Source organism: Metopolophium dirhodum, chromosome 2 (assembly GCF_019925205.1).
Source record: "Metopolophium dirhodum isolate CAU chromosome 2, ASM1992520v1, whole genome shotgun sequence".
In the NCBI taxonomy this organism is placed as follows: Eukaryota; Metazoa; Arthropoda; class Insecta; order Hemiptera; family Aphididae; genus Metopolophium; species Metopolophium dirhodum.
In genome coordinates, this window is record NC_083561.1 from 20,918,609 (window position 1) to 20,943,338 (window position 24,730).

The following is a 24,730-nucleotide window of genomic DNA, read 5'->3' on the forward strand; positions in this document are numbered from 1 at the left end:
ATCTTCTTTTAAATAAATTATGGTTTTTTATAACTTTTACCCGTCATTTACTTCTATTATTAAGAGGATATCAGCGCACTATTTGTTTTCTCTCTTTGACCCACGCGCAACATAGACAAAACGCATTTGCACATAATCGTTTTTTCTGTTTTCAAGTAATCTTAGAGTAAAATCACCCATTACAAAAAAGATAGAGAATAATATTTTTGAGGGAATGTCGTTTCGATTTTCGATTGTATTGTTATTTGACTTTGTATTTGAGTTTCAAAATAAACAAAAAAATGTTGTAAATTTAAATGATGTTTAAATTGTTTTGAAATAATATTTAGAGAAATCGATAAGACATTCCCTCAAAAATATTATTCTCTATCTTTTTTGTAATGGGTGATTTTACTCTAAGATTACTTAAAAACATAGAAAAAACGATTCTGCGCAAATGCGTTTTGTCTATGTTGCGCGTGGGCCAGAGAGAGAAAACCAATAGTGCACTGACATCCTCCTAAGATTTATTTTTAATAACTACGAGGGGTGAGCGTAAAATAATTGACTATTTATTTTGAGAAAACATTTTTTTGTCGCCAAGTGAACATTTCTTAAAAAATGCACTGCGTCGTCACATTGTTTAAACCTAGCAATATCCGATACATGTGACATTAAATCTATACGAAACTGTACAGTCACCGCTAGCAAAATGTGTAAAATTGTTAAATATATTAAATGCATATACATAATAGGTATAGGCACCTCGCACCTATTCATTATAATATCATTTATTAAAAATTTTACACATTTTGGCTGATAGTTATAAATATTCCAATAAGCAAAAAAATAGTACCTAGTAGTTCTACTATAAACATTTTGTTGAGTATTGTACTTGTACTCTTTAGCAGGTTAACCACTCGGTTATTTATTAGTTCCGAGTTTGTGAGATTTATTAATTTTTCTAGTATAAATTTGATGAAAACAAGTTTTACGATTTTTAAATAATATTGTATTTAGCTTTTACCAATAATGTAATTTTGTGTTTGAATTTTTAATGAAGATATTTAAATTTCCAGGCAATTTATACACAGTTAGATTTGATCAGCTCAAGCGTATACGAGTAGTGAATTCATAATACCTAATAGGATACATTTGAACCATATAGAGTAACTATGATAATTATTACTGAATAATTTGAACAACGATTTAATATATATCATATATATGCATGATTTAAGGCAGTGTCGTAGCCTGGGGATGAGCGTTGGGAGCACATGTTTCCCCCGAAATTTTTTTTTTACTTACTTATATTATATTATACCTATGTCGGATAAAAATTAAAAGTTAAGGCTGTCGAAAGCGAACCATTTTGAAGGGGTCGGATTTAGGAAATATTGTACATCCATCGTAAGTGCTGTGTGACCGTGTGTGTAATGAGTAATGACTGTTCATTAGTGTGTGTGTGTGTGTACAGTGTTCACACATTATATATATATATTCTACCTATGTACATAAAATACAATAACCCAGTACACTTTGTTGCTCATTAAAAATGTCAACTCTATATCATTTAAACTTTGTTCAATTTGTTATATAATACCTATTTGGTGTAATGGTTTTTGACACTTAACAATTTTCATCGGCCATCTTGAATCTCAAAATACTTGTGCAAGCATTACTTTAAAATGCGAACTTAGAATTATTATAGATATGATTAACTTGTCTAAATAATGATAATGTATGAAAATTGATATTTTCTACTATATAATTTTTTTTTTTGTTATTTTTCAAAGTTGAAGAAATTAAGTGTTTAAAAAAAACACACATCAGAGTAAAATCAATACGTTAGAAATAATTCTAAAAAATGTTTAAACAAAAAACTGTAATTATATACACGAATCCTTTATATTCTTTATATTTTTATTATTCAACTATCGCTATAGATAAAATAAATGTACACAACAAAAACCTAATTCTGTACAAGCTGAATTTATTATGATTAAGTGGTATATGTATTACAAAATCAAATTGGACTACAGTCTAAGATTATAACTTATAACTAATATGTACATAGTATAATTTTGGTCGAGTAGGTAAGACTCGCTATCCGCTTACAATAAAATTCTAGAGTAGAAATATTTTCATTGATATTAAACAGTGGAGGGAGAAGCAATACATCCATTAATGTAAAGTGCACGCGACACAACGCCAGACAGTGATCACTGAAGCTACTATACGCGCAGCTGAATTCAAAGTTTTATTCAAAACAGGCAATTGTTGTAACAGTGTGAACTACATGGTTTTTCTTATGCCAGAGGAGAGGTATTCAAACGTTTACGAAGTAGTGATAGCGTTTTTAGACCCTTGCCGCGATTTTTGGACATTTTCAAATAGTTTGATGTTTATTAGTTTATTTTTCTTGAGTAATGGGTCATACAACAATAATAATATTAAATTTAAAATCATTTTCTATGAACACCTAGTGTATGTCTTTTACAGTCACGGCTTGTTGAGAACTTTTTCTTACACTGACCGCACTCGTATGGTCGTTCGCCTGTGTGCGTTCTATTATGTTTAACTAAACTTCCTTTTTCAGAAAATGATCGGCCACAAACGTCGCACGCATATGGTTTCTCCCCGGTGTGCGTTTCTATCTATGTGTAACCAAATTGTGTTGCTGGGAAAATGATTTTCCACAAACTTTGCACGCATATGGTTTTCTCTCCAGTATGCTTTCTAGTATGTCTAACTAAATTACATTGCATGTTAAATGCTAGTCCACAAACATCGCATGCATATGGTTTATCCCCTGGTGTGTGTTCTAACAATATGTGTAACCAAATATTTTTTTTTCCGAAAATGATCGGCTACAAACGGCGCACTCATAAGGTTTCTCCCCAGTGTGCGTTCTGTTATGTGAAACCAAATGATGTTGCTGCGAAAATGATTTTCCACAAACATCACACGCATATGGTTTCTCCCCGGTATGCTTTCTTTGATGCCTATATAAATGACATAGCTGGTGAAATGCTAGTCCACAAACATCGCACTCGTATGTTTTCTCACCTGTGACGGTTAAGTCGCACTGGAAAGAAGTGTTTCCAGTGAAACATTTTCGTCACTGTAGGCATTGTTAGACGTTGGATGCGTTCTTTTATGTCTAACCCAATTTATGTCTTTCCAAAAATGATCGGCCACAGACATCGCACTCATATGGTTTCTCACCGATGTGCGTTCTTTTATGTTTAACTAAAGTTCCTTCTTCCGAAAATGATTTTCTCACAAACATCGCATGCATATGGTTTATCCCCGGTGTGCGTTCTTTGATGTCTAACTAAATGACTTTGCATCATAAATGCTAGTCCACAAACGTCGCACCCATATGGTTTCTCACCGGTGTGCGTTCTTCTATGTACAAGCAAATTAGATCTGTACGCAAACGTTTTGAAGCAAAAGTCGCACTGGAGAGGATTGTTTCCAGCGAGAACATTTTTTATTACTGTAGGCATTGTTAACTGTTTGATTACAGTATTGGCCTAAATTCATACCTGTGTCGGTCATGGTGCGATATTCTGAAGTGTGATCTTCCAGAGGATCAAAAATTTCTAATTTCTTATCGCCATCTTCGCCAATATAATTAATACTAACATATGTCTCCACTTTCGAGTCCACTGATTGAGGGATATCGCTTTTTGAGTATTCTTTATCCGATGTCTGTCGTTTACATTTATTTGATTTTTTCGGTGACATTACTTCTTCTACAATTTACTACCTATAAAATATTAATTCAGAATATTGATTAGATATTCTCGAATTAGATACACAATAATGTGTATCAATTCAATCCTTAGCTATAAAAGTTAGGTTAGTTATTTTATTAATTTTTTACTGCAAAATAATAATTAAATTTTAAATTTGATACATTCTGTCAAAATTTGAACTTTAAATGCTTATAAAAAAAAATTGTTTATAATATGTATTTTTAATATTTTTCAACGACTATTGTAACAATATATGAAGAGCCTTGTGGTACATTTTCACACCACCAAATCTATATTATTAACTATAGAAAAAAAAACACTCCACAGTATCTACAGTTATTTGTTTTTGAATTACAACAAAATAAGGAAATTGCTACATGAGAAATCGAGTGAATATCAAATGCTGTAAAAATATGAAGTTCAAACGCACATAAAAGTTAAATTTGACTTTCTGGTAGACTTTTTTTTAATAAAGATACACAAACTTATGAGGAACCTTTTATTAGTAACATTTTTTTTTTCAAACCTAAGATAAGAAATTTTAATAAAAGGTTCCCAACAAAATTTTATATTTATAACAAAATAATAAGTATAGCGTTAAGTAACAATATTTTTTTTATGAGAGTTTGAATTTATAATTTTTATGATATTGTATATTTTTATTATAGTAATTTTTTGAATTCAATAACACCTTAAATTATTTCACCCGAAGGTACCGACTATAATTTTTTTTTCTGATAAAGGTAGATAACCTTATATGGAATCTTAGAATAAATTTTAAAATCTGAGATTTAAAAAGGATATTATTTAGGAATTTCTAACTCAAAGTAATTTGCATATTTTCGCGATTTTTAAAAAATTCAAACTTTAATTGCTTATAAAAAAATTCTGACTGGATTTTTAATGTATTACAAATGTCAGAAAACAAAACCAAAAAAATTGTAAACTGATAACGTCTGTTCAAACAGTTCAAAACAAATCAATATTTTTTGAAAATTGTATCGCATATAGACAATGCTAATATAAACTAAAATGAAATTTTTAAGAATCTCTGCATGTTTATTTATTTTACAAAAATGCCCAACAGCTTTCAAAGTCTACTTTTGTCAGCATTAGACAAATATTTCTAATAATTCAAATAAATTGCAAAATAGTATAAATAAATAAAACATTGGATACCTTAGATTTTTTCTTCTTTTTCTTGGTGTTTTTTGATGGACTTTTTAACCTAAGACAAAAATACAGTTTTTCACTAAACAATGAAGTAAAATCATAAACATATATTTCAATATTCTTATGTGTACAAAGAAAAATACAAATTATAAGTGAAATTATCTATGTCTAAACACAAATTTATAATACTATACATTTAAACCAAACCATACCCAACCAAACCAAACCATACCCACCTTACCTAAACTTTGTTAAACTGAAGTAAAAAAACATATTTTCAGTATATTCAAGTTTAAGGACCATTAAGTGAACATTTTAAGATTTTCTTTTTTTAAACATATTAGAATCATATTTAAACCTTTAAGAACCTAGAAATACGATCTTGTGTTATAAATAATAGTAAAACATGTTTTAATGTTTAATGGAATTTTATGATGAGCTTACGCACTGCATTGTAGTTTTATTTTATTATTGATAATAATGAACAATAATTAAAACGGGTATTCAAATGTTTGTAAAAGACATACTTAACTAAATCTCTACACAACAACTAATAGTGCTTATCCTTAGGAAAATATGGTAAAAAAATACATTTGTTAGTTCCTACACGATAGAAAAAGGGAGAGTAACCTGGGCTATAATGCATAGATAATATAAAATTAATTAAATACGTAAGGGGTTTGTACAGGTTGAAATACTTTATTATTATACCTTTTACTTGTACTTGGTGGAGATTCATTTGAAAAGTCAATATCAGGACAACAATCAACTTCAACTAAACTAAAAACAAGATATTATGTAGTTATTTAATACTTATATTGAATAAAAATTATAAGTATATTATATAGTTGGAAAAAGTTATTTAATACCTGTTACTCATTAAATTCACGTCATGTTCTAAGGAAGTTTCACAATTTCCGACTTCATCTTTATCTTCTTTCCTATAAATCAATAAAAATAGAATATTTAAATAACTGAAATTACTAGAATAAATATTATGAAGACAAATATTTACATTTTTGGAATAGCGCCTATTTTTAAAATCTTTCGTTCATTTTTAAAAGTAAAATGTTCTGGAGAAAAGTGTACACTACAAATTCGATGCCAGTCTTTAACAACTTCTTTTATACTTAAAGAGTCAATCCAAATTGATCGTCTAGTTTCATTCTTTGGAAACCTATAACAATGTTTGTCAAAAGTATAAACTTAAAATTATATTGTTATATAAAACAAAATTTTAATTTATGACTCACTGATGGAAACTGACGTCTTTGTGTGTATTTGATGCACTACAACACAATATACAACGATGGACCATGATTTCGTCTTACAGTAAATACGATACAAATTTCAATTAATTAAGTAGGTACGCAATGTAATTTGAGTATTCCAATTTCCATTTTCCAAAGGAGAACATTCCAAATGTTTATCACGTTTTGCCAAGATAACATAATCATAATAACAAAAATGTTTGACCAGATAGCAATTATTAAATATACAATGAGATATAGGCAATTTTTGCCCAATGCGCCATTATAATACCCCAGGTTACTCTACATAATGTAAGTTCCTACAAGGTAAAAAACAGGTACATATGTTAATGCACATACTCATTGGCGTAAATAGAGGATGGCTTGGGGGGACTTAGTCCCCCCAAATCTTGGTCAAATCCCCCCAGTTCATAATCCAGTAATTAGTACTAATTTTTATATTCTTTGATACTAAGCAATATGGCCTATGGGAGTGGTGCTGGAGTCCCCCCAAAAAATTTAGTCATTTTGGGCGTATGCGTATACTGTAGAAATAATATTATATATTATGTAAATTCTTATGTGTATAATATAATATGATGGTTATAAAATATAATACAAATCGCATAACGCATTTTCACAAATACATATATGATGATTATAAAACCTAACGTAGGTAGGTACTCACCTTTTTTTGCCGTGTAGGAACTTACATAAGTGTCAATATATCAAAGAGAACACCCTGGCCAGTTAGGTTTGTTAGGTTTGTTTACATTAAAGCTAGCTAAATTACCCACCTACTCACCATTACTGAGTTACATTTTTATTATTTTCTCTATTTAACACAAGTTCTTGAAGATTTCAAAATTTAGACTTTTTTCATTTCAATTACCCTACTTACTTGATTGAAAATATAAATTTAGTTGAAGCCATGGCACTGGCAGGGCCGGCCTGGATTAACACTATCGTAGGTCCTAGTCACAGTACATTTAGTGCATAAACACTAATATGGGCCTGCAGAGTACAGTGTTGAAATGGTTAAGAAACCTTCTGTTTGGGAGAAGAAGTTTCAAATCTTAGTGTTATTTTTTTTAATAACAAAAAATATTTACAGCATAAAATTCAAATCTAAACTTTTATTTCTTTTAATATGATAACAATTGTAACAGATCTTAAAAACAATTAATTTTACTCAAAATATATACAATTAAAATGTCAAAAGCCAGTTTATATGGTCAAAGTAAAATAAGCTATTACATGGTATAACAAAATTATCTACAAACGAAAAAGATACATTTAATTAATTTTTTTGAATATTTAAATTACATAAATTAAAAGCATTTTTTTATATATTTAATTGATAACTTTATAAATTATCATTATTTTATATTTGAGCTAATACTAAAATGTTGCTTATTGGAATATTTTGCTGATGGTTATACATGCTTAATCAAAATAGTATATTATATATATATATTCTACCTATGTACATAAAATAAAATAACCCAGAACACTTTGTTGGTCGTTAAAAATGTCAACTCTATATGATTTAAACTTTGTTCAATTCGTTATTTAATACCTATTTGATGTAATGGTTTTTGACACTTAACAATTTTCATCGGCCATCTTGAATCTCAAAATACTTGTGCAAGCATTACTTTACAATGCAAATTTGGAATTATTATAGAAATGATTAACTTGTCTAAATAATGATAACGTATGAAAGTTGACATATTCTACAATAATATATTTTATTTTGCTATTTTTCTGAAGACTATTACAATTATCAAAATTCTGTTAATACTTAATGAGTTGTCTAAAAGTAAAAAAATTTAATTTTTGTTAATAATATTAAAATTATTTAATTTATGACATTTTTTTACAATTAGTAAATATTTTTCGATGTATAATTATTAATAATTTTTTTTTTTCAGAAGTGTGCTCTTTTTGTCTCTATGCTTTTAGGTTTATTATTTTATGGATAATTTATATTTTGTAACATTTAATAAACATATTGAATGTAGACATCTATAGTTATCTACATATTTTAGAAATTAATGAGGTGAACAACTGGGTACAGTAGTTGTCGAGCATATCGTTGGAATGGATGTGTTATTTGAATTTAATGCTGCATTATCCTGAGTCCTAATATAATAAATTGAATAATCAAATTTAATAATAAAATAAATTTATAAAAATCTAGAATATCTTATGGCAATAATATTAGTGTAACTTTGCGCTTAACATTTTATTATGTTAAAAGAAGAACAATTTGTCGGGAGTTTTCTTTCTAATATTAACTATGAAAAGCATAAATGTAATAAACTTTTAACAAAACAAATTTACAAATTTGAAAAATTCCTCTAGGCTATAAACAGCTCAAAAAGCAATTTACAGATTATATAAAATAATAATCTGTGATAAAAATATGCTATATAAAAAAAAGGTGGGCAACTGTAATGGATGGAGTTAAATTTGAATTCAATAATATACCAATGTATAAGAAAAATGATTATGAGTAAAGGTCAGTCGTCTATAACTGGAAAATTGATTTAAAATTTCAATCCTTATCTATAAAAGTTGAACATTTTATAAGTTTTTACTACAAAATAATTATTACATTTTAAATTTGATACTTTTTGTCAAAATTTGAACTTTAAATGCTTATAAAAAAAAACTGTGACTAAGGATTTTTAATATTTTTCAAATGCCATTGTAACAATATATTAGGAGCCTTGTATTAAATTTTCAAGCATGTGTATAAATAAGTTATTTATAAATATTAAACAAGAACATTTATTAATAAACATAATGTATTTTATTATATAATATAACTTTTAATAGATATTTAATTAAAAAACACAATATATTTATAAGATTTAATACATTACAAAATCAATTTTTACAGTAGGATTATTCATATTTTCATTGATTAAACAATGGAGGGAAAATCATACATCCATAATTGTAATGTGCACGTAACAACCTTTTGGTTGTTGATGGTTTTAATAATGTTTGTAACAAATCAAAAATATCAAAATAGCTTTTTGGTATGCATTTTGAAATGTTGTAACAAGATTTTACGGTATGCGTTTCTATAGTGATTTTCAACAGTAGTTTCTACAAAAAAGCAAATACCACAAAGGTCAAACGCGTGATGTTTTAAACCAACGTGCAATCGTCTTCGGTGTTCAGAGAATTTGTATAAACTGATGTACATGTTGGTACAAGCATCACCCTCAACGATTATAAAGATTTTCCAGTGCGAGCATTTTCGAGTACGATTGAAGACAGTAAGACACTAAATAGTGAGCATTGTACCAATACTACACAGTTGTATTCAAAGTTTAATTCACAACAAACGATTGTCGTAAACATTGTGGACATTATGGTTTTACTTTTTTGTTCCGAACGCCCGATCAGAGGTAATCAATCGTTTACGATGTAGTGATAGCGTTTTCTAGACAGTAGATCCTTACCGAAATGATTGGACTTTTATTATATATACAACTTCTAATTTTTATTATTGTATTCTCTATAAATAAAATTAAATTACACAGTACAAACCTAAATCTAAACAAACTTAATTTAATTTTTGTTTTATATGATTATATAGTATGTATTAAAAAAGTCATTGAACTACAGACTATAGTTATAACTAATAAGTATATTATATAAATAACTAATTTTAGTTGAGTAGCTAATACTACATGCTTACAAAAGAAAACTGGAGTAAAAATGTTTTCATTTAAACTGTAGAGGGAGAAGCAATAAATCAATTAACATATAATGCACACAACAACATTTTGGTGATTGATGATTTTATTTACGTTTGTAACAAATTAAAAACATCCGTATAGCTTTTTGAAATGTTCTGACAAACGTACTATCTTCTTTGGTGTATAAAGAATTTATATAAGCTGATGTACTCGTGTTGGTACAAGCGTCGCCCTTACCACAAATGTGAAGATTTTGCGGTGCGAGCAATTTTGAGTACGATTGACGACAGTATGATGCCAGACAATGAGATATGAAGCTACTACACAGCAGTCTTCAAGGTTATATTCACAAAGGTATTTGCTTATGCCCGAGCAGAGGTATTCAAACATTTACGATGTAGTGATAGCATTTTCAGAATTCTAGACCCTTGCCGCGATTTTTGGACATTTTCAAATAGTTTGATGTTTATAGTTTATTTTTCTTGAGTAATGGGTCATACAACAATAATAATATTAAATTTAAAATCATTTTCTATGAACACCTAGTGTATGTCTTTTACAGTCACGGCTTGTTGAGAACTTTTTCTTACACTGACCGCACTCGTATGGTCGTTCGCCTGTGTGCGTTCTATTATGTTTAACTAAACTTCCTTTTTCAGAAAATGATCGGCCACAAACGTCGCACGCATATGGTTTCTCCCCGGTGTGCGTTCTATTATGTGTAACCAAATTGTGTTGCTGGGAAAATGATTTTCCACAAACTTTGCACGCATATGGTTTCTCTCCAGTATGCTTTCTAGTATGTCTAACTAAATTACATTGCATGTTAAATGCTAGTCCACAAACATCGCATTCATATGGTTTATCCCCGGTGTGTGTTCTAACAATATGTGTAACCAAATATTTTTTTTCCGAAAATGATCGGCTACAAACGGCGCACTCATAAGGTTTCTCCCCAGTGTGCGTTCTGTTATGTGAAACCAAATGATGTTGCTGCGAAAATGATTTTCCACAAACATCACACGCATATGGTTTCTCCCCGGTATGCTTTCTTTGATGCCTATATAAATGACATAGCTGGTGAAATGCTAGTCCACAAACATCGCACTCGTATGTTTTCTCACCTGTGACGGTTAAGTCGCACTGGAAAGAAGTGTTTCCAGTGTGAACATTTTCGTCACTGTAGGCATTGTTAGACGTTGGATGCGTTCTTTTATGTCTAACCAATTTATGTCTTTCCAAAAATGATCGGCCACAGACATCGCACTCATATGGTTTCTCACCGATGTGCGTTCTTTTATGTTTAACTAAAGTTCCTTCTTCCGAAAATGATTTTCCACAAACATCGCATGCATATGGTTTATCCCCGGTGTGCGTTCTTTGATGTCTAACTAAATGACTTTGCATCATAAATGCTAGTCCACAAACGTCGCACCCATATGGTTTCTCACCGGTGTGCGTTCTTCTATGTACAAGCAAATTAGATCTGTACGCAAACGTTTTGAAGCAAAAGTCGCACTGGAGAGGATTGTTTCCAGCGAGAACATTTTTATTACTGTAGGCATTGTTAACTGTTTGATTACAGTATTGGCCTAAATTCATACCTGTGTCGGTCATGGTGCGATATTCTGAAGTGTGATCTTCCAGAGGATCAAAAATTTCTAATTTCTTATCGCCATCTTCGCCAATATAATTAATACTAACATATGTCTCCACTTTCGAGTCCACTGATTGAGGGATATCGCTTTTTGAGTATTCTTTATCCGATGTCTGTCGTTTACATTTATTTGATTTTTTCGGTGACATTACTTCTTTACAATTTACTACCTATAAAATATTAATTCAGAATATTGATTAGATATTCTCGAATTAGATACACAATAATGTGTATCAATTCAATCCTTAGCTATAAAAGTTAGGTTAGTTATTTTATTAATTTTTTACTGCAAAATAATAATTAAATTTTAAATTTGATACATTCTGTCAAAATTTGAACTTTAAATGCTTATAAAAAAAAATTGTTTATAATATGTATTTTTAATATTTTTCAACGACTATTGTAACAATATATGAAGAGCCTTGTGGTACATTTTCACACCACCAAATCTATATTATTAACTATAGAAAAAAAAACACTCCACAGTATCTACAGTTATTTGTTTTTGAATTACAACAAAATAAGGAAATTGCTACATGAGAAATCGAGTGAATATCAAATGCTGTAAAAATATGAAGTTCAAACGCACATAAAAGTTAAATTTGACTTTCTGGTAGACTTTTTTTTAATAAAGATACACAAACTTATGAGGAACCTTTTATTAGTAACATTTTTTTTTTCAAACCTAAGATAAGAAATTTTAATAAAAGGTTCCCAACAAAATTTTATATTTATAACAAAATAATAAGTATAGCGTTAAGTAACAATATTTTTTTTATGAGAGTTTGAATTTATAATTTTTATGATATTGTATATTTTTATTATAGTAATTTTTTGAATTCAATAACACCTTAAATTATTTCACCCGAAGGTACCGACTATAATTTTTTTTTCTGATAAAGGTAGATAACCTTATATGGAATCTTAGAATAAATTTTAAAATCTGAGATTTAAAAAGGATATTATTTAGGAATTTCTAACTCAAAGTAATTTGCATATTTTCGCGATTTTTAAAAAATTCAAACTTTAATTGCTTATAAAAAAATTCTGACTGGATTTTTAATGTATTACAAATGTCAGAAAACAAAACCAAAAAAATTGTAAACTGATAACGTCTGTTCAAACAGTTCAAAACAAATCAATATTTTTTGAAAATTGTATCGCATATAGACAATGCTAATATAAACTAAAATGAAATTTTTAAGAATCTCTGCATGTTTATTTATTTTACAAAAATGCCCAACAGCTTTCAAAGTCTACTTTTGTCAGCATTAGACAAATATTTCTAATAATTCAAATAAATTGCAAAATAGTATAAATAAATAAAACATTGGATACCTTAGATTTTTTCTTCTTTTTCTTGGTGTTTTTTGATGGACTTTTTAACCTAAGACAAAAATACAGTTTTTCACTAAACAATGAAGTAAAATCATAAACATATATTTCAATATTCTTATGTGTACAAAGAAAAATACAAATTATAAGTGAAATTATCTATGTCTAAACACAAATTTATAATACTATACATTTAAACCAAACCATACCCAACCAAACCAAACCATACCCACCTTACCTAAACTTTGTTAAACTGAAGTAAAAAAACATATTTTCAGTATATTCAAGTTTAAGGACCATTAAGTGAACATTTTAAGATTTTCTTTTTTTAAACATATTAGAATCATATTTAAACCTTTAAGAACCTAGAAATACGATCTTGTGTTATAAATAATAGTAAAACATGTTTTAATGTTTAATGGAATTTTATGATGAGCTTACGCACTGCATTGTAGTTTTATTTTATTATTGATAATAATGAACAATAATTAAAACGGGTATTCAAATGTTTGTAAAAGACATACTTAACTAAATCTCTACACAACAACTAATAGTGCTTATCCTTAGGAAAATATGGTAAAAAAATACATTTGTTAGTTCCTACACGATAGAAAAAGGGAGAGTAACCTGGGCTATAATGCATAGATAATATAAAATTAATTAAATACGTAAGGGGTTTGTACAGGTTGAAATACTTTATTATTATACCTTTTACTTGTACTTGGTGGAGATTCATTTGAAAAGTCAATATCAGGACAACAATCAACTTCAACTAAACTAAAAACAAGATATTATGTAGTTATTTAATACTTATATTGAATAAAAATTATAAGTATATTATATAGTTGGAAAAAGTTATTTAATACCTGTTACTCATTAAATTCACGTCATGTTCTAAGGAAGTTTCACAATTTCCGACTTCATCTTTATCTTCTTTCCTATAAATCAATAAAAATAGAATATTTAAATAACTGAAATTACTAGAATAAATATTATGAAGACAAATATTTACATTTTTGGAATAGCGCCTATTTTTAAAATCTTTCGTTCATTTTTAAAAGTAAAATGTTCTGGAGAAAAGTGTACACTACAAATTCGATGCCAGTCTTTAACAACTTCTTTTATACTTAAAGAGTCAATCCAAATTGATCGTCTAGTTTCATTCTTTGGAAACCTATAACAATGTTTGTCAAAAGTATAAACTTAAAATTATATTGTTATATAAAACAAAATTTTAATTTATGACTCACTGATGGAAACTGACGTCTTTGTGTGTATTTGATGCACTACAACACAATATACAACGATGGACCATGATTTCGTCTTACAGTAAATACGATACAAATTTCAATTAATTAAGTAGGTACGCAATGTAATTTGAGTATTCCAATTTCCATTTTCCAAAGGAGAACATTCCAAATGTTTATCACGTTTTGCCAAGATAACATAATCATAATAACAAAAATGTTTGACCAGATAGCAATTATTAAATATACAATGAGATATAGGCAATTTTTGCCCAATGCGCCATTATAATACCCCAGGTTACTCTACATAATGTAAGTTCCTACAAGGTAAAAAAACAGGTACATATGTTAATGCACATACTCATTGGCGTAAATAGAGGATGGCTTGGGGGGACTTAGTCCCCCCAAATCTTGGTCAAATCCCCCCAGTTCATAATCCAGTAATTAGTACTAATTTTTATATTCTTTGATACTAAGCAATATGGCCTATGGGAGTGGTGCTGGAGTCCCCCCAAAAAATTTAGTCATTTTGGGCGTATGCGTATACTGTAGAAATAATATTATATATTATGTAAATTCTTATGTGTATAATATAATATGATGGTTATAAAATATAATACAAATCGCATAACGCATTTTCACAAATACATATATGATGATTATAAAACCTAACGTAGGTAGGTACTCACCTTTTTTTGCCGTGTAGGAACTTACATAAGTGTCAATATATCAAAGAGAACACCCTGGCCAGTTAGGTTTGTTAGGTTTGTTTACATTAAAGCTAGCTAAATTACCCACCTACTCACCATTACTGAGTTACATTTTTATTATTTTCTCTATTTAACACAAGTTCTTGAAGATTTCAAAATTTAGACTTTTTTCATTTCAATTACCCTACTTACTTGATTGAAAATATAAATTTAGTTGAAGCCATGGCATTGGCAGGGCCGGCCTGGATTAACACTATCGTAGGTCCTAGTCACAGTACATTTAGTGCATAAACACTAATATGGGCCTGCAGAGTACAGTGTTGAAATGGTTAAGAAACCTTCTGTTTGGGAGAAGAAGTTTCAAATCTTAGTGTTATTTTTTTTAATAACAAAAAATATTTACAGCATAAAATTCAAATCTAAACTTTTATTTCTTTTAATATGATAACAATTGTAACAGATCTTAAAAACAATTAATTTTACTCAAAATATATACAATTAAAATGTCAAAAGCCAGTTTATATGGTCAAAGTAAAATAAGCTATTACATGGTATAACAAAATTATCTACAAACGAAAAAGATACATTTAATTAATTTTTTTGAATATTTAAATTACATAAATTAAAAGCATTTTTTTATATATTTAATTGATAACTTTATAAATTATCATTATTTTATATTTGAGCTAATACTAAAATGTTGCTTATTGGAATATTTTGCTGATGGTTATACATGCTTAATCAAAATAGTATATTATATATATATATTCTACCTATGTACATAAAATAAAATAACCCAGAACACTTTGTTGGTCGTTAAAAATGTCAACTCTATATGATTTAAACTTTGTTCAATTCGTTATTTAATACCTATTTGATGTAATGGTTTTTGACACTTAACAATTTTCATCGGCCATCTTGAATCTCAAAATACTTGTGCAAGCATTACTTTACAATGCAAATTTGGAATTATTATAGAAATGATTAACTTGTCTAAATAATGATAACGTATGAAAGTTGACATATTCTACAATAATATATTTTATTTTGCTATTTTTCTGAAGACTATTACAATTATCAAAATTCTGTTAATACTTAATGAGTTGTCTAAAAGTAAAAAAATTTAATTTTTGTTAATAATATTAAAATTATTTAATTTATGACATTTTTTTACAATTAGTAAATATTTTTCGATGTATAATTATTAATAATTTTTTTTTTTCAGAAGTGTGCTCTTTTTGTCTCTATGCTTTTAGGTTTATTATTTTATGGATAATTTATATTTTGTAACATTTAATAAACATATTGAATGTAGACATCTATAGTTATCTACATATTTTAGAAATTAATGAGGTGAACAACTGGGTACAGTAGTTGTCGAGCATATCGTTGGAATGGATGTGTTATTTGAATTTAATGCTGCATTATCCTGAGTCCTAATATAATAAATTGAATAATCAAATTTAATAATAAAATAAATTTATAAAAATCTAGAATATCTTATGGCAATAATATTAGTGTAACTTTGCGCTTAACATTTTATTATGTTAAAAGAAGAACAATTTGTCGGGAGTTTTCTTTCTAATATTAACTATGAAAAGCATAAATGTAATAAACTTTTAACAAAACAAATTTACAAATTTGAAAAATTCCTCTAGGCTATAAACAGCTCAAAAAGCAATTTACAGATTATATAAAATAATAATCTGTGATAAAAATATGCTATATAAAAAAAAGGTGGGCAACTGTAATGGATGGAGTTAAATTTGAATTCAATAATATACCAATGTATAAGAAAAATGATTATGAGTAAAGGTCAGTCGTCTATAACTGGAAAATTGATTTAAAATTTCAATCCTTATCTATAAAAGTTGAACATTTTATAAGTTTTTACTACAAAATAATTATTACATTTTAAATTTGATACTTTTTGTCAAAATTTGAACTTTAAATGCTTATAAAAAAAAACTGTGACTAAGGATTTTTAATATTTTTCAAATGCCATTGTAACAATATATTAGGAGCCTTGTATTAAATTTTCAAGCATGTGTATAAATAAGTTATTTATAAATATTAAACAAGAACATTTATTAATAAACATAATGTATTTTATTATATAATATAACTTTTAATAGATATTTAATTAAAAAACACAATATATTTATAAGATTTAATACATTACAAAATCAATTTTTACAGTAGGATTATTCATATTTTCATTGATTAAACAATGGAGGGAAAATCATACATCCATAATTGTAATGTGCACGTAACAACCTTTTGGTTGTTGATGGTTTTAATAATGTTTGTAACAAATCAAAAATATCAAAATAGCTTTTTGGTATGCATTTTGAAATGTTGTAACAAGATTTTACGGTATGCGTTTCTATAGTGATTTTCAACAGTAGTTTCTACAAAAAAGCAAATACCACAAAGGTCAAACGCGTGATGTTTTAAACCAACGTGCAATCGTCTTCGGTGTTCAGAGAATTTGTATAAACTGATGTACATGTTGGTACAAGCATCACCCTCAACGATTATAAAGATTTTCCAGTGCGAGCATTTTCGAGTACGATTGAAGACAGTAAGACACTAAATAGTGAGCATTGTACCAATACTACACAGTTGTATTCAAAGTTTAATTCACAACAAACGATTGTCGTAAACATTGTGGACATTATGGTTTTACTTTTTTGTTCCGAACGCCCGATCAGAGGTAATCAATCGTTTACGATGTAGTGATAGCGTTTTCTAGACAGTAGATCCTTACCGAAATGATTGGACTTTTATTATATATACAACTTCTAATTTTTATTATTGTATTCTCTATAAATAAAATTAAATTACACAGTACAAACCTAAATCTAAACAAACTTAATTTAATTTTTGTTTTATATGATTATATAGTATGTATTAAAAAAGTCATTGAACTACAGACTATAGTTATAACTAATAAGTATATTATATAAATAACTAATTTTAGTTGAGTAGCTAATACTACATGCTTACAAAAGAAAACTGGAGTAAAAATGTTTTCATTTAAACTGTAGAGGGAGAAGCAATAAATCAATTAACATATAATGCACACAACAACATTTTGGTGATTGATGATTTTATTTACGTTTGTAACAAATTAAAAACATCCGTATAGCTTTTTGAAATGTTCTGACAAACGTACTATCTTCTTTGGTGTATAAAGAATTTATATAAGCTGATGTACTCGTGTTGGTACAAGCGTCGCCCTTACCACAAATGTGAAGATTTTGCGGTGCGAGCAATTTTGAGTACGATTGACGACAGTATGATGCCAGACAATGAGATATGAAGCTACTACACAGCAGTCTTCAAGGTTATATTCACAAAGGTATTTGCTTATGCCCGAGCAGAGGTATTCAAACATTTACGATGTAGTGATAGCATTTTCAGAATTCTAGACCCTTGCCGCGATTTTTGGACATTTTCAAATAGTTTGATGTTTATAGTTTATTTTTCTTGAGTAATGGGTCATACAACAATAATAATATTAAATTTAAAATCATTTTCTATGAACACCTAGTGTATGTCTTTTACAGTCACGGCTTGTTGAGAACTTTTTCTTACACTGACCGCACTCGTATGGTCGTTCGCCTGTGTGCGTTCTATTATGTTTAACTAAACTTCCTTTTTCAGAAAATGATCGGCCACAAACGTCGCACGCATATGGTTTCTCCCCGGTGTGCGTTCTATTATGTGTAACCAAATTGTGTTGCTGGGAAAATGATTTTCCACAAACTTCGCACGCATATGGTTTCTCCCCGGTGTGCGTTCTAGTATGTGTAACCAAATGTTTTTTTTCCGTAAATGATCGGCTACAAACAGCGCACTCGTATGGTTTATCCCCGGTGTGCGTTCTATTATGTGCAACCAAATGATTTTTCTGCGTAAATGATTTTCCACAAACATCGCACGCATATGGTTTCTCCCCGGTGTGTGTTCTATTATGTGTAACCAAATGATGTTGCAGCGAAAATGATTTTCCACAAACATCGCACGCGAATGGTTTCTCTCCGGTGTGCTTTCTTTGATGTCTAACTAAATCACTTAGTATATTAAATGCTAATCCACAGACGTCGCACTCATATGGTTTCTCACCGGTGACGGTAAAGTCACACTGGAGAGAAGAATTGTTAGACATTGGATGAGTTCTTTTGTGTCTAACCAAATTTCCTCTTTCCGAAAATGATTGTCCACAAACATCGCACTCATACGGTTTCTCACCGGTATGTGTCCTTTTATGGTTAACCAAAGATGATTCTACCGGAAATGATTTTCCACAAACATCGCATGCATATGGTTTCTCCCCGGTGTGCGTTCTTTGATGTCTAACTAAATGACTTTGCATCATAAATGCTAATCCGCAAACGTCACACCCATATGGTTTCTCACCGGTGTGCGTTCTTCTATGTACAAGCAAATTAGATCTGTACGCAAACGTTTTGAAGCAAAAGTCGCACTGGAGAGAAGTGTTTGCAGTGAGATCATTTTTGTCACCGTAGGCATTGTTAGACGTTTGATTACAATATTGGCTTAAATAGATACTTGTGTCGGCCATGGTACGATATTCCGAAGTGTGCTCATCCAGAGAATCAAAAAATTCTGATTTCTTACCGCTGTCTTCACCAATATAATTATTACTAACATATGTCTCCATTTCCGTGTCCACGGATTGAGATGTATCAGTTTTTTTGTATTCTTTATTCGACGTCTGTTGTTTACATTTATTTGATTTTTTCGGTGACATTGCTTCTTTACTATTTATAACCTATAAAATATAAATTAGATAATCCCAAATTACATACACGGTATAATTAAGAAAACTTTCTTAACTGTAATGAATTTCAACTACAAAATAACTTATATATTTTAATCATTGAGAAGAATTTCTAAAAAGGTGAAATCAAAAAATAAAAACAAATTGTGATTTTAAAATGTTGAGATTTTTAATTGCAAAATTTCAATCCTTAGCTATTATCTATAAAAGTCGAAAATGTTATAAATGTTTACTACAAAATAACTATTAAATTTTAAATTTGATACATTCTGTCAAAATTTGAACTTTAAATGTTTATAAAAAAAAATTTTCTTTGCATTTTTAATATTTTTCAACTACTATTGTAACAATATATCAAGAGCCTTGTGTTACATTTTCATACCAGCAGATCTATATTATTATTCATTATAGGAAAAAAACTAAAAAAATTAAATTTGAATTTTCCTGTGAACATTTCAAAACAAGTCAAAAAGTTTTGAAAATTATATCACGTATAGAAATTGATAAAATAAACATTAGGAGTAAACTCCACAGTATCTAAGTTATTCAATATTGAATAACAACAAAATAAAAAAATTGCTACATGAGAAATTGAGTGAATATCAAATGTTGTAAAAATAGAATATAAAAGTTTAATTTGACTTTCTGGTAGACATTTTTTTTTTGATAAAGATAGACAAACTTATGTGGAATCGTTTATTAAATTTTCAAATCAAAAGAAAATTGTTTATGAATTTATAATTTAAAATAATATGAACATTTGTCAGAAAAAAAAACTAAAAAAATTGTAAACTGAAAACGTCCAATTAAAAATCAATGTTTACACTTCAAAACGAATCAATATTTTTTGAAAATTGTATCGCATATAGACAATGCTAATATAAAATAAAATAAAATTTTTAAGAATCTCAGCATGTTTATTTCTGTTACAAAAATGCCAAACAGCTTTCAAAGTCTACTTTTATCAGCATTAGACAAATATTTCTAATAATTCAAATAAATTGCAAAATAGTATAAACAAATAAAACATTGAATACCTTAGATTTTTTCTTCTTTTTCTTGGTGTTTTTTGATGGACTTTTCAACCTAAGACAAAAATACAGTTTTTCACTAAACAATGAAGTAAAATAATAAACATATATTTCAATATTCTTATGTGTACAATGTAAAATACAAATTATAAGTGAAATTATCTATGTTTAAACACAAATTTATAATACTATACATTTAAACCAAACCATACCCAACCAAACCAAACCATACCCACCTTACCTAAACTTTGTTTAATCATTTTACACTATACTCACAAATTATTAACACATTCTATATCTGATGTGGCGGCCGAATCTAAACAACAAGTGTAATTAATTCTCATTGTCCACATAATTAATTGATAAAATACTAACAATTATGATTTATATTGGGTGGTTCATTAAAATCCGAAAGCATTTCAGTACACTCATTTATATTACTAGCTTCTTGTATATGAACCACATCATTTTCACTTTCCAAATTACATATAAGTTGAATCTAAAGCAAACAAAAAAATAAAACGCTTATGAATTATTTTAAATTTTTAATGAAACAACAAGAAAAATATATAACCTTTTGATTAGTTTTCTTTTTTTTTTTTAAAATTAATTTCTGTAACCTACGAAAAAAAACAACTGTTATTTAACATTAAATAAATGATTATTTTACAAGTTAGTTTAGACTTAAAATTTCAATATTCCTTATAACACTAATGTTTATCATTCTTGTATTAAATTATATTACCTAGATAAAATAATCAGATAAAATGTTTGTAATAATTATGTTTAAGTAATTAGTAAATATAAACATGAACATAAATATAAATTTTTTGAAGTAAAAAAACATATTTTCAGTATATTCAAGTTTATGGACAATTAAGTGAACATTTTAAGATTTTTTTTTTTTGAACATATTAGAATCATATTTAAACTTTTAAGAACCTAGAAATCTGGTCTTGTGTTATTAATAATAGTAAAACATGTTGTAATGTTAAATGGAATTTTATGATGAGCTTATGCACTTCATTGTAGTTTTATTTTATTATTGATAATAATGAACAATAATTAAAACAGGTATTCAAAAGTTTGTAAAAGACATACTTAACTAAATCTCTACACAACAACTAATAGTGCTTATCCTTAGGAAAATATGGTAAAAAAATACATTTGTTAGTTCCTACACGATAGAAAAAGGAAGAGTAACCTGGGCTATAATGCATAGATAATATAAAATTAATTAAATACGTAAGGGGTTTGTACAGGTTGAAATACTTTATTATTATACCTTTTACTTGTACTTGGTGGAGATTCATTTGAAAAGTCAATATCAGGACAACAATCAACTTCAACTAAACTAAAAACAAGATATTATGTAGTTATTTAATACTTATATTGAATAAAAATTATAAGTATATTATATAGTTGGAAAAAGTTATTTAATACCTGTTACTCATTAAATTCACGTCATGTTCTAAGGAAGTTTCACAATTTCCGACTTCATCTTTATCTTCTTTCCTATAAATCAATAAAAATAGAATATTTAAATAACTGAAATTACTAGAATAAATATTATGAAGACAAATATTTACATTTTTGGAATAGCGCCTATTTTTAAAATCTTTCGTTCATTTTTAAAAGTAAAATGTTCTGGAGAAAAGTGTACACTACAAATTCGATGCCAGTCTTTAACAACTTCTTTTATACTTAAAGAGTCAATCCAAATTGATCGTCTAGTTTCATTCTTTGGAAACCTATAACAATGTTTCAGTGTTGGGAAGGAACGCGTTCCTTGAGGAACGCGTTCCTGGAACGCGTTCCTTTTATAGGAACGAAGCTCGGAACGCGTTCCATTTAAAATATAGGAACGAGGAACGGGAACGAGTTCCTATTTTGAAGGAACTTGAACGAAAATTTCCGTTCCTCAAATAATGAAAAAATTTTAACACGTTGAGTGCCACAGTATATTTTATGAAGCGCATATAGTGTGTTTCCGCGCCAAAACTGAGCCGCGACGCCGTCGGTCGACTACGTGTCGTGTTCCGGGTCGTTTCCGGTTCCGCGCGCCAAATTAGTTCTTCTCAAACAAAACAAAATGTCAGTATAAAAATATTTTTTCAAATAAATTGAATTAAAAAAAAAAACAGATTGTTGTATCATACTATGTCCTATACTCCTATGGGCTATAAGCCTATAACCTATAGCATGTCTCTATGTGTGGTGTATCGTGTATAGTACACACTATACACTGTATACTATACTACTATAGTAATATAAATGTATAATATTATGCAATTATGCAATATGAATGTATATATATAAAGTTTCAAGTCTACGCTATACAACTTTTGAATTATAACAAAAAAAATCTAAGACAAATCATTTTTGTTAAAAATCGGTGCTCCTAGAAAGGAGTGAGTTAACCGATTTCAGTGGTGGTCAATGGTGTTTTTTGCGAAAAATTTTTAAGTCAGAAATAATCGGTTAACTCTCTCGGTTCGATTATTTCTGACTTAAAAATTGTTCGCAAAATACACCATTGACCACCACTCAAATTGCAAAAAAAGGAACATGAAGGAACGGGAACGCGTTCCTTTTTAAAAAGGAACGGGAACGCGTTCTTATTTCGGGACAGGAAAGAGGAACGGGAACGAGTTCCTTTCTTACAGTAGGAACGAGGAACGGGAACGAGTTCCTTTTTAAAAGGAACTTTCCCAACACTGCAATGTTTGTCAAAAGTATAAACTTAAAATTATATTGTTATATAAAACAAAATTTTAATTTATGACTCACTGATGGAAACTGACGTCTTTGTGTGTATTTGATGCACTACAACACAATATACAACGATGGACCATGATTTCGTCTTACAGTTAATACGATACAAATTACAATTAATTAAGTAGGTACGCAATGTAATTTGAGTATTCAAATTTCCATTTTTCAAAGAAAACTCTGGAGAACATCTCAAATGTTTATCACGTTTGGCCATGATAACATAATCATAATAACAAAAATGTTTGACCAGATAGCAATTATTAAATATACAATGAGATATAGTCAATTTTTGCCCAATGCGCCATTATAATACCCCAGGTTACTCTACATATGTAAGTTCCTACAAGGTAAAAAACAGGTACATATGTTAATGCGCATACTCATTAGCGTTAATAGATGGTGGCTTAGGGGGACTTAGTCTACTCTTTAGCAGTTTTGCTACTATGTTATTTGTTAGTGAGATTTATTAATTTTTGTAGTACCTACAAAATTGATGAAAACAAGTTTTACGATATATAAATAATATTGTATTTAGCTTTTAAAATATTAAAACATACATCATATTTATTATTTATAATATAAAATAAAATTCACATTTGTAATATTTTATAAAACATAATCATTATTTATTCGTCCAGTGTTCTAATTTTTAAGAGTGGAGACGTCTCTTTGTCTCCTATGACGCTTCGCCACTGGTAACCATATAAAAACGCTTGCCAAGTCAGAGATCGGCATGTAAAATTTCTTGATTTTTAGAAATTTATTAACTGATATCATACCCAAGCGGTATAACAATTCGAATGTAGAAAAATGTCTGTGTGTAGTGATTCCTCACTGCTCGCTTATATTTTTGAGTTCGTCGACGTTGATGGTTAATGTAGGAGAGAAGGTTGTAGAGAGACAAGTTGCACAAGTTAGTTATAAGTAATTTATTAAAAAGTAATTAATTTCATATATACATTTGAGGACAGAACGAAAAGCATCTGCCCGAGACTCAGCGTGTGCGTAGTGCAGACTTTGTACTAAATCTAATCTTACTATAGATTCTATCTTATATTTATATAAAATCTATATGGATACAAATGTACACGGTAGAGTCCAGGAGGTGGATATTTGAAAGGAACCGGAGCTGGACGTTGTTATTGCAAAAACAACCCGAGCGAATGATTGGCACTTATTGGTACAAAGTTAATTAAGTTTTGCAGATATTTATAATCCGTTTACTTAGTCCTTAAATTGCGCTGTCACTCACGGATTATTTTCATAGGTTTTCGTATTAT

At 28.6% G+C, this 24,730-nt stretch overlaps 2 protein-coding genes across 2 annotated transcripts; both read right to left on the bottom strand.

The window, feature by feature from the left end:
* Positions 1-3,827: 3,827 nt before the first annotated feature.
* LOC132939285 (uncharacterized) lies at positions 3,828-7,059 on the bottom strand. The gene is made up of 5 exons (XM_061006371.1): positions 6,170-7,059; positions 5,932-6,093; positions 5,786-5,857; positions 5,628-5,696; positions 3,828-4,971 (listed from the first exon to the last, which is right to left on the bottom strand). Exons 1-5 carry the CDS (start codon positions 6,232-6,234, stop codon positions 4,878-4,880), a joined length of 462 nt encoding a protein of 153 aa, XP_060862354.1. The 5' UTR covers positions 6,235-7,059; the 3' UTR covers positions 3,828-4,877.
* Positions 7,060-9,970: 2,911 nt separating this feature from the next.
* Positions 9,971-23,668, bottom strand: LOC132938819 (zinc finger protein 845-like). Its single transcript, XM_061005826.1, has 14 exons — positions 23,466-23,668; positions 22,265-22,426; positions 22,119-22,190; positions 21,961-22,029; positions 21,250-21,295; positions 21,051-21,174; positions 20,952-20,991; positions 20,682-20,730; positions 18,371-19,635; positions 13,890-14,051; positions 13,744-13,815; positions 13,586-13,654; positions 12,881-12,929; positions 9,971-11,712 (listed from the first exon to the last, which is right to left on the bottom strand). Exons 1-14 carry the CDS (start codon positions 23,528-23,530, stop codon positions 10,411-10,413), a joined length of 3,546 nt encoding a protein of 1,181 aa, XP_060861809.1. The 5' UTR covers positions 23,531-23,668; the 3' UTR covers positions 9,971-10,410.
* Positions 23,669-24,730: the final 1,062 nt, after the last annotated feature.

Coding starts and splice junctions, on each gene's coding strand:
- LOC132939285 (XM_061006371.1), bottom strand. CDS start 6,234: ATGGTCCATCGTTGTATATTGTGTTGTAGTGCATCAAATACACACAAA. Junction 5,858..5,931: donor ATAGGCGCTATTCCAAAAAT/GTAAATATTTGT, acceptor ATTGATTTATAG/GAAAGAAGATAAAGATGAAG. Junction 5,697..5,785: donor GTGAATTTAATGAGTAACAG/GTATTAAATAAC, acceptor TCTTGTTTTTAG/TTTAGTTGAAGTTGATTGTT.
- LOC132938819 (XM_061005826.1), bottom strand. CDS start 23,530: ATGGTCCATCGTTGTATATTGTGTTGTAGTGCATCAAATACACACAAA. Junction 20,731..20,951: donor ATAGAATGTGTTAATAATTT/GTGAGTATAGTG, acceptor TTTTTGTCTTAG/GTTGAAAAGTCCATCAAAAA. Junction 11,713..12,880: donor AAAAGAAGAAAAAATCTAAG/GTATCCAATGTT, acceptor AATATTTTATAG/GTAGTAAATTGTAAAGAAGT.